At 43.3% G+C, this 10,158-nt stretch overlaps 1 protein-coding gene across 2 annotated transcripts in view; it reads left to right on the forward strand.

Annotated features, from left to right (window-relative positions):
* The window catches only part of LOC147447827 (protein LOL2-like), a 54,129-nt gene extending 44,183 nt beyond the window's left edge, over positions 1 to 9,946 (forward strand). For both annotated transcript variants that reach the window (XM_086523547.1, XM_086523546.1), the window contains exons 4-8: positions 7,284 to 7,397; positions 7,493 to 7,602; positions 9,245 to 9,331; positions 9,434 to 9,499; positions 9,574 to 9,946. In XM_086523547.1, coding sequence (XP_086379673.1) covers positions 7,284 to 7,397; positions 7,493 to 7,602; positions 9,245 to 9,331; positions 9,434 to 9,499; positions 9,574 to 9,615 — 419 coding nt within the window. In that variant the 3' untranslated portion in view covers positions 9,616 to 9,946. The remainder of the gene's footprint in view (positions 1 to 7,283; positions 7,398 to 7,492; positions 7,603 to 9,244; positions 9,332 to 9,433; positions 9,500 to 9,573) is intronic.
* The last annotated feature ends 212 nt before the right edge of the window (positions 9,947 to 10,158 follow it).

A 10,158-nucleotide genomic window follows, 5' to 3' on the forward strand; every position in this document is an offset into this window, starting at 1 on the left:
ACAGCCTGCTGTTTTTGATGGTTTACAGGCTGAAAATCCACCTGTTATGGATCATTGGATGCGTAGGTCTACTCGGGTGACAAGGCCCCCCGATAGATATGAACCGTCTTTGGACTATGTCATGCTTACTGATTGTGGTGAGCCGTCTTGCTATAAAGAGGCTATGCAACGTGAAGACAGTAAGAAATGGTTCAAAGCAATGGTTTCGGAAATGCAGTCTTTGGAGAAAAACCATACATGGGACTTGGTTGATTTGCCTAAAGGGCATAAGGCTCTGCCATGTAAATGGGTTTACAAGACCAAGGTCACATCTGATGCTTCTTCTAAGTACAAGGCACGTTTGGTTGCTAAAGGGTACAAGCAAAAGCATGGTGTGGATTTTGATGAGATTTTTTCTCCTGTTGTAAAGCTTGCCACATTACGTCTTGTTTTAGGCCTGGTTGCTTCTGAAGATATGGAGTTAAAGCAAATGGATGTCAAAACAGCGTTTTTGCATGGCGATTTGCTTGAGATGATCTATATGATGCAGCCAGAAGGTTTTGTGTCAAAGGGGCAAGAGAAGAAAGTATGTAGACTCTTGAAGAGCTTGTATGGTTTGAAACAGTCTCCCCGTGCATGGTATCACAAGTTTGATACATTCATGAGGTCTCAAGGATACAAAAGAAGTAATTCTGATCACTGTTTGTATATCAAAACGGCAAGTGATGGATCTCTTCTATTGCTGATTTTGTATGTTGATGACATGCTTATTGCGGGTAACAATGTCACGGAGTTGGATGCACTACAACAAAGCTTAAAGAATCGCTTTGACATGAAGGATCTTGGTAATGCTAATCATATTTTGGGCATGCGTATCTCTCGAGATAGACTCAACATGCGTCTGTATCTATCTCAACGAGATTATGTTAATAAGGTGCTACATCGTTTTCATATGGATGGGGGAAAGGCACTTGGTACTCCGCTGCCTCCATATGTAAAACTGACTGCACATGACTGCCCAAACACAGATGATATGCGGGCTGAAATGGCCAAGATTCCTTATGCATCAGCCGTTGGCAGTTTGATGTATGCTATGGTTGCTACACGTCCGGACATTGCATTTGCGGTGGGAGTGGTAAGCAGGTACATGAGCAATCCTGGCAAAAAGCATTGGGAAGCAGTGAAGTGTATCTTGAGATACTTGAAAGGCACTAAAGACTTGTGCATTTGTTTTGGGAAGAGTGAGACATCTGTGCATGGCTTTACAGATGCAGATTTTGCTGGACATCCAGATTGCAGGAAGTCTACCTCTGGATATGTGTTTACATTCACAGGAGGTGCAGTTTCTTGGATTTCTAGACTGCAAAAATGCGTTGCTTTGTCTACCACTGAGGCTTAGTATGTGGCTGCCACTGAGGCATGCAAAGAAGCTTTGTGGCTCATGCGTTTGGTAGAAGAGCTTGGCATTAAGTCACCGGTTCCTGTGCTACACTGTGATAGTCAGAGTGCTATTATGCTTGCAAGGAATCCTGTTTTTCATGCCAAGACAAAGCACATAGAGGTGAAGTATCATTTTATCAGGAGTGTGCTTGATGACAAGAGCATTACACTTGTCAAGGTGCACACAGATGACAATCCTGCAGATCTTTTGACCAAGAGTCTTCCAGCAGAGCGGTTTGCATATTGCCGTCAGATGATGGGTGTTGGATGAGTAAGTGCATGATCAGCTGTTGTATCATAGTTAGCTGATTCTTTGATCTCCCAAGGTACATTGCCTTTAGGTGGGAGGTTGTTAGGGAATAAAGGCCTAAGTGCCTTGTATTTACTAACTTATAAGTTAAAAGACTTATAAGTGAGGGGGCCCAAGTGTGAATGGCCCCCTAGTCACTTACTCATATACTCAAATGTGAAGCCCAAAAGAAATAGCGTGACTTCTCCCAAATTCAACGAGCTCTCTCTCTCTCTCACGTTTTCTCTGCGTGTGCTCTTTCTGCGCCAATCTCCTCTTCTCCTTCACTCTCATTGCATAGGACAGCAAGTGGGCTCTCTCTGCTGCTCCCCCACATTGCCATGGATTTTTTAATGTATTTGCCATGAACTTTGAATAAAATGGATGCAATTTGGACCATTATAGATAGATCTAGTAAGCAAGCTCATTTCATTTCAGTAAGAAAAACCATCAAAGCTTGTCACATGGCCAAGGTCTTTGTGGCACATATTTTCTAAACATTATGGAATGCCCAAAACGATTATAAGTGATCGTGATCCTTGAATGACTAGTAATTTTAGAGAGCACTTTTTACGAATCTAGGAACTAAGCCGACTTTTTCCTCAGCTTATCATTCTCAGACTGATAGACAAAGCGAAATCGGTAACTCTACAGTACTAGACATCTTAAAGTGCTAGGTTTTAGATACCCAAGAGAATAATTGACCTCTAGCAAAATTTGCCTATAATAAGACTATACATTCCTCTACAAGAAAAACTTCTTTTGAGGTTATTTACGACAAACCGCATCTTCCCCCAATTCTTTTCACCAAGGGTAAGATATTTGCAGTTGACGAATTTGCTCGAGATCTAGTATGTGCCAAGATACTGCTTACACTTATGTAACTTGAGCTATCATTAGATCTCAAGAAAGCATAAGAAAGCAACAGATAAACACCGTCGTGATCTCAAACTAGTTGAAGGACAATTTGTTCTTCTAAAATTTGACAAAGATAGACTTAAGAAACATGCCAACCAGGAAGGGAAACATATTATGGCTCGTTTAAGATTACAGATCAAAACTCGATCTTGCTCACACTCGAAAAATCCAAAATGCTTTTCACATGAGTCTTCTATGACTTTTCGTTGTCCAACCTCCTGCAAAACGTGTTCATGTAGATACGGGTATGGGACCAGAGTTACTGGGGAACGGTGTTTTGGGGCCCTGGAACGCCATTCCAGCGTTCCTGCCGGTCGGAATTTTGTGGAACGCTCTGGAATGGACAGGCGTTTCGGCGGGCATGTTGTGACCGGAATGGGCAGGCCGGAACGTTCCCAACGGTCAAAAAACGGAAAAACGGGCAGTTTTTGAAGTTTAAAAAAATGACCGTTTGGGGCAGCCAACGGCCATTTACAGCCAGCAAGAGCTTATAATTCCCCCTCTTCCCCCATTCTTCACAAATGCATCAAGGTGAAGGTTGAAGGCCCTCTCTCCCTTGCTCTCAACTCTCAAGCCATAGGGCCTCAAGGCTCAAGCTCTCGAGTCTCAACCTCTCTCTCTCTTGGGCTAACCCTCAAGGCTCAAGCTCTCTTTCTCTCGGTCTCAAGTTTCAAGAGGTGAGGCCTCTCTCTCAAGCTCTCTATCTCAACTTCTCATTGCTCAAGCTCCCACGGAATCAAGCCTCTCTCTCTCTCTCTCTCTCTCTCTCTCTCTCTCTCTCTCTCTCTCTCTCTCTCTCTCTCTCTAAAGCCCTCAAAGATCAAGCTTTCTCTCTTTCACGAATAATCCACGGCCTCTTCTTCTCGTACAACCCCCTCCGTTCATGCGGGCAACACTCAAACGGCAAAGGAATGGTCATGGTGGGATGAAGTGTCTTAGAGGGCACCTTGTCGGCGGCGGGAGGTTCTCGTGCATGGGCATGCAAGCTATGCTCTTATACGCGGAAAGGGGGTATGACAAAGTGAGGGCACACTTTCTTCGAGTGCCGGGACATGAGGTGAGATTTTGCACCAACGTAACCATCGAGAAGAGGAAGGAGCTCGAGGAAAAGGATCGGCAATTTACCATAAAGCCAAGCCCGCACGCAAAGGTATCGATCCAAAGACCCTCATTTTCCCTTCTTTCTCTCTACCCGGTTTAGGTGCCGGTGCATCTTCATCGGGTCCGATTCGTCGCCAAAGGACCCTTGCCACCTCTTGGGACCCAAAGAAGAAGGAAGAGGTGGATGCGGCCGTGGTCCGATTCTTCTATCACGACCATTCCTATTTGTCGCGGCAAGGTATGTTTTATGATTTCTCAATCTTCTCTCTCATTTCTTGCGTTATCGTCATTTCCGCCTTTTTGATACTAACCTCTTCTATGTTTGATCGAAATAGGTCGGAGTATTGGAAAGTCATCGTGCAACGGATAGGAGAGTATGACAAAGGCTACGTGCTGCAATCTTCAGAGGCTCTCCGAACCACTTTGCTCGATCGAGAGAAGGCTATTGTGGAGCAAGCAACGCTCAATATTCAGCGTCTTTGGGCAAAACATGGCGTTTCCCTCATTGCCAACAGGTGGAGCGATACAAGGAAGAGATCTATCCATGGTCTCGTCGGATACTCGAGTGGAGAGATGTACTTTGTGCACTTTCATGATGCCACCGAGAGTGGCAAGTTCGCCGATGTTCTCTCTGCAGAGTGGACAACGGCCATAGAAACGAATGATGACCAACACGTGGTGGCCTTTGTCACAGATGGGGAGGCATCAAACAGGGTAGCGATAGCTATTATAGAGGGCTACTATCCGCATGTGACAGTGTGCTTTTGCATGGCACACTGCCTGAACAACCTTTTAAAAGACATCGTCAAGCTAGATTGGATCGCTCCAGTCATTGCTGATGCATTGAAGATTGTTACTTTTATCAACAATCACAACTTGGTTCGGAGTGAGCACCTTAAGAGGGCGGGCGGCAAAATGCTTCTAAAGTATTCAGACACCCGCTTGCATTCAACTTTCTTCTTGTGCGCAGGCTGTCTGAATGTCAAAATGCGGTCCGAGAGTTCTTCATCAATGATGAGTTCACCACCTCCCCCTATGCAAAGACAGTTGCAGGGATTTTGTGCAAGGACAAGACAGAGGATCTTGAGTTCTTGATGGAGCTCAAGAGTCTAGACGCACAGGTAAAACCGGTGGTTCATTTGCTTCGGATGACGTGGATCCTTGCATTGGCAAGATTTATGGACCGCATGATTGAGCGGCTTGCACAGCTTGAGCCGAAAGTAGAGCGACATGAGGAGATCCATGCGCTTTGCAGCTCGAGGTGGAATTCATATGCCTCTCCTTTACATGGGGCATCGTACATGGTGGATCCAGAGTTCCAAGGTGCAGAGCAAGAGCTAGATAGAGAAGTCATGAACCAATTTAGAGAGATCTTAAACAAGATGGTTCTAGACAAAGATGGGCGACGCATTGTCAAAGATCAGTTGAGACAGTACAGAGTGATGCGGGGATCATTTCGCAGTCCAGATGCTCAGATTGATGGCAGGAAGATAGGTTCAATGCTATGGTGGGAGGACTATGGTTATGATGGCCCTAAGCATCAGAGATTGGCGATCCGTATTCTCAGCAAGTCAGTTAGTACCTCATGCTTGGAGCAATTGTGGAGTACCTTTAGCCACATTGCTTTCAAGAAGAGGAATCGGCTTGGAGTGGAGAAGGCTAATGATCTTGTTTTTGTTAGCGCAAATTTGAAAATGCTTTGCAAGAGTACAGACAAATAGGTAGATCCTTTTACACAGTGGGAGATGGAGCAAGAGGCTCTTCAGGCAGGTGGAGATGCACATTCACCAACACCAGGTACTTCATCCGTGGTTGAGATCGAGCCGGGCCTAGAGCTCGATGATGAGGAATGGGAGGATGAGCATGATTTATAGTCGGCTACTACGAATTGGGAGGCCTCTCAGGCTAGTGGCTCTTGAGTCTCGAGTCTTGAGGCTCGAGCGTTGTGACTTTAGGACTTCCATTATCCTTACCTTATTGTATGGTTGCTTGAGCATTGCGGCTTGCCCTCTTTGACATTTGTAGCTACTAGCATCTTTATGGTATTTGTCACCTTCAGTCTTTTGGTATTGTGGTGATTGGTTTGGCCCCCTTGTAGTCTCGACTCTCATTATGGTATGTCACCTTTGGTTTTTTTGTAGCGCCTTGGTGCGCCTTGTTAGCCATAAATAAGGGAAAAGTGTTATCTCTGACTTCTACTCTTGCAATTGTTCAATGTTGTGTATGTGCTATGTACTCTGGGCGCCGCACATCCCAAACAAGTCATAATAAGGTTGATTGGTCTTCGAATCGTGTTTTTTGTGGGTATTAGAGTCAAAGGACTCTAGTACTACTTGTATTTAAACACATAACGCTAAAAGAAACAATATTTGGGCGTTTTTTTAGCCTCCCGTTCCGCGCGGTTCCCGTTCCGGACCCATTCCTGTCCCCCCGTTCCTCAGGAAGGCCCGTCGCCGTTCCCGTTCTGCGTTCCGGGTAACTCTGTATGGGGCTCCCAAGTATATTATGAGATACGTGAACGTTTTTTCATGTGGGAAGATTTGAGATGTTCATGAACTCTCTCATGGGCCTAGGCATCATGGCATCTATTCTCTTGTAGGGGCATCCCACTCCACCATGTTCTCAATCTACCTTCACTTTCTTCTTTTGCTTTTCTTTTGTGTGTGTGTAGTACCACTCATTAAAGTGTTGCAGCTTATAGTAGTACACACTGCAGGGGGGTGCGTAGGGGGCGGAGGATATAAACACCGGCACTGTGATCAGCAAGATTGATTTAGTGAACTCAGATTTACAATAAGGCTTTCAGTGGCTAGTGTTCATTATTGAATTTTTAGTTCCAAGATACTACAATTGATTTAGTTGGTTTGTTCCATATTTTGGATTTTTCAAAAGAATACATATCAATATTGTTGTGTGTAAGAGATTCTTATTTTTATTATTGTTCTTTTTTTTTTTGGGGGGGGGGGGGGGGGGGGGGGGGGGTGCTCCTGCATATAGATGAAAGGCATTTAGTACAGGAAAATACTATGAGTTTTTATGCAGTTGGTTTCATATACCTTTCAGTAACTCGGACTGGGCGTTTTGTAAGGTATCATGAGTATGTCAGGAAGAGGACAACTTTATGGAAACTGTCTAGCTTCGGTGCATTATCAATCTTTAGTGGTCTGAGAAGGTAAAAAAGATAGGAGGGTTTTATGGATTTTCTTTCTGAAGAGGCTCCAAAATGAACACGTACAAATTAAGAACTTGCATTTTGCAGAAGCCGGAGCAGGCTAAGTGGTTAGTGTGTTTGTATTGTGAAATGCAGAGTGCATTGTCCTCGTACCTAAAGCGTGTCACAAAGTGACGATGGCTAGCAACGGTGCTGTGCTGACACTAGCGGGGGGGGGGGGGGGGGGGTTCTTAATTAAAAAAACATATCACGTAATCATTCTCTATAATTGAACAAATTTCTTGCTGGCGCCATACAGTTGGCAAGGGGCATGTAATCTGTGTACCTCAGTAATAACCTCCTCTGCCACTACATTGATAGTGCATGTTTTCTGTATATTTTCAGGAACGGAAATGGCTCAGCTGATTTGTGGTGGTTGTCGCACTTTGCTTATGTACATCCGTGGTGCCACCAGTGTGCATTGCTCGTGCTGCCATACAGTCAATCTTGCCATGGAAGGTATTTTCTTAACTTCAAAGAATAGTGGTTGTAACACTGAGGGATGGCTTCGGATATGAGTGGCCCAAACTACTACTGCTTCTGTCCTCTTGTAGCCAATCAAGCAGCGCATGTCACGTGTGGAGGATGTGGAACGATGCTCATGTACCCTTACGGAGCGCAGTCTGTGAAGTGTGCAGTTTGTCAATTTGTAACTCCAACAGGGGTATGCCCCGTTTCTTAACGTGACACTTATTTAAGTTGTTCAATGGTATTTGAGGTATCTTTGGCTTCATTATAAGACTTTAAGGAGAGTAAGTATTTGTGTAGCCTGTCTTAATGAGGATAGGAGGGCAAGTGGAACTTGATATAGACTTGTGAATGCCTAGCAGTAATGCAGCATGGGGAGGAACTTGAAAGGAGATCAGCAGGAGAGAATAGGTGTTGCTACAGCATGGAGGAGAGATTAGGTTGTTAAGGAATAAGAACCGTAAAAGATTTTTCCTCATATATTGGTGTTTTCTAATCTCACTACTGATGTTCTGTTTCTGTTTTTGCTCTATTTTTTGTGTTTCTCCAGTTATTTGGAACTTCTCAAATTCCACGTTCTATTTGTTTCTTGTCTCTTTTTCTATATTTGTGCTTGTTACGTGCACTAATGGAAGTATGTGTAACGTAAGCTAGGTTTACTGCAGACGGATCTCCATAGCAAATGTCATACTTCTTCAATTCCATAATCTATTTGTTTCTTGTCTTTGCTTCTTGCATAACATAAGCTAGGTTTAGTACAGGCGGATCTCCATAGCAAATGTGTTACGTAATTTCTTTTCTAGGTAGGGGATCTACATTTTATAGGAATCTTAAGCTGCAAAAAGCAGCTGGCAAGGGGCATTCTGAGTGTAAATATGCTTTTAAAATTTGCATCTGGCAATGTAACATGGTGAGCAAACAGGACATCATGTTGGTTTGGAGGTTAAAGCTGTTGGTTGTAGGATATAAAATTCTTAACATGGATGTGCAGTATGGAAAGGAGCTGAAATGATGGTGCCTTTATATTTATTTTCATTCTTAGCTTGTCTATTTGATTATGGCTAGATTTAAGCAGCTAGTGTTACCTTTCATAGTTTTATTTATTCATTCTTTCCCAATTTCACGAGTTTGCTACAGTTGAGATACCTTGTTGTCAGTTCACTTAACCTGAGAAGAGGTCCAAATTGCTGTATCTCGCCATTGAGATGGGACACTCTTACCCATGAACACCAATGGTCCACACTTGTAATCCTTTGGAATATGACAAAACTCCCGTCATTGTGCATAGTTAGCCGTTTCATGTAAGTTGTAATTTCATGTAAGTTGTAATACTCCCCTAACATAAGTTTTCTCTGAACAGGAGAAGAAGCTGCATCAGGTTCTAGTTGGGTTTTAATTGATTGAAATGGACTTTAAATAATAGGTTCAATAATTAAGTTCTTGAACTTCCCAAATCAACTTTTAACTATGATCTCACCACTGTATTTTATTATTTTACTACTATATTAGATTACTATCTATAGATTAATTTAAACATGGGTGCATGGTCCCACGGGATGGCTGGTTTGGGGGCTTTTGACACCACCATACTTCCTTCTGCCGTCCCTGTCTGCATTTGATGTCACCAAGGGGCGAGACAATTTGGTGTCGTCCTGGTCCCAGTTCCCCATCCCTTTTGGCTATATGCTTGGATGGCCTCAAATTCTCTAGCGTCAAAATTTTCACATCGCCGGTGTTTTCATTGTTTACTCGGTTGATCAATTTTGCTGTTTCCCTTCATAATAATGTAATTCAGTTTCTGAGGATCATGAGGGCCTGCTATCTTTTGTTTTGCCAAGGTGAATAATATGAGGATGCCTCTTCCAATGCAAAGGACTTCATCAAATGCATCGTCTTCCCAACCTCCAGCTTCCCAACAGGTCATGGTGAGTGTAAAAATTATTCTGTAACCTGGTAATTTCTTGTCTAGAACATGTTTGGACAACTCGCAATAGCTGAGCATAGTTACTGGACCTTTTTGCAACCAGCCCCCATCTAGCACACAGACAGTTGTCGTGGAAAATCCAATGACTTTGGACGAGAGTGGAAAGCTGGTAAATTCTTGTTAATCTCCTATTTGGAGCTTTGCTGATCTAGAACACAAATTCCAAACGTGTATCTGGTGCAGGTGAGCAATGTTGCGGTTGGGGTTACAACTGAGAGAAAATAAACGTATGGTTTCCTATATAGAAAGACCAGGAATGCTTAAGCTTGGGTTCGGAAGGAGTCCTGTGCCTGTTATCATAAACGTTAAAAACCAACTACATGCTAGGGCGTACTATCTGCTGAGAAGACATGCAAAGCTTTTTTTGCTCTTTTTTGTTTGCTGTCACGTGATATTTTGAGAAGATTGACACTCTCAAAAGGTTGTATGCCACGTCCAAAAGAGTATTCCATTGTAACAAATTTTGTTTTGCCTCATGTAATTTGCCTGACATCAATCCGACGTAAATAATTGTATTTGCTAAAAAACATTTACCAAAAGAGTGCGATTTTGAATATGTGGATCTGTATGCTATTGATCCTGGATTCTATACATGTGTTGAAGGGAAGTTGGGTTGGTCCAAATGAGCTTGATTGATTTCTTACTGAAGTTATGGTTTTAAAAGCGTTCGCTGTATCTAGGTGATAAGTTGTATGGACGAGTAGTGGAGTGATGGCTGCATGTGAACTGTAGGCTAGATATTAGTGTATGTCGGTTAATGTACTGTAT

Source organism: Adiantum capillus-veneris, chromosome 11 (assembly GCF_014529385.1).
Source record: "Adiantum capillus-veneris isolate H3 chromosome 11, ASM1452938v2, whole genome shotgun sequence".
Lineage (NCBI taxonomy): Eukaryota > Viridiplantae > Streptophyta > Polypodiopsida > Polypodiales > Pteridaceae > Adiantum > Adiantum capillus-veneris.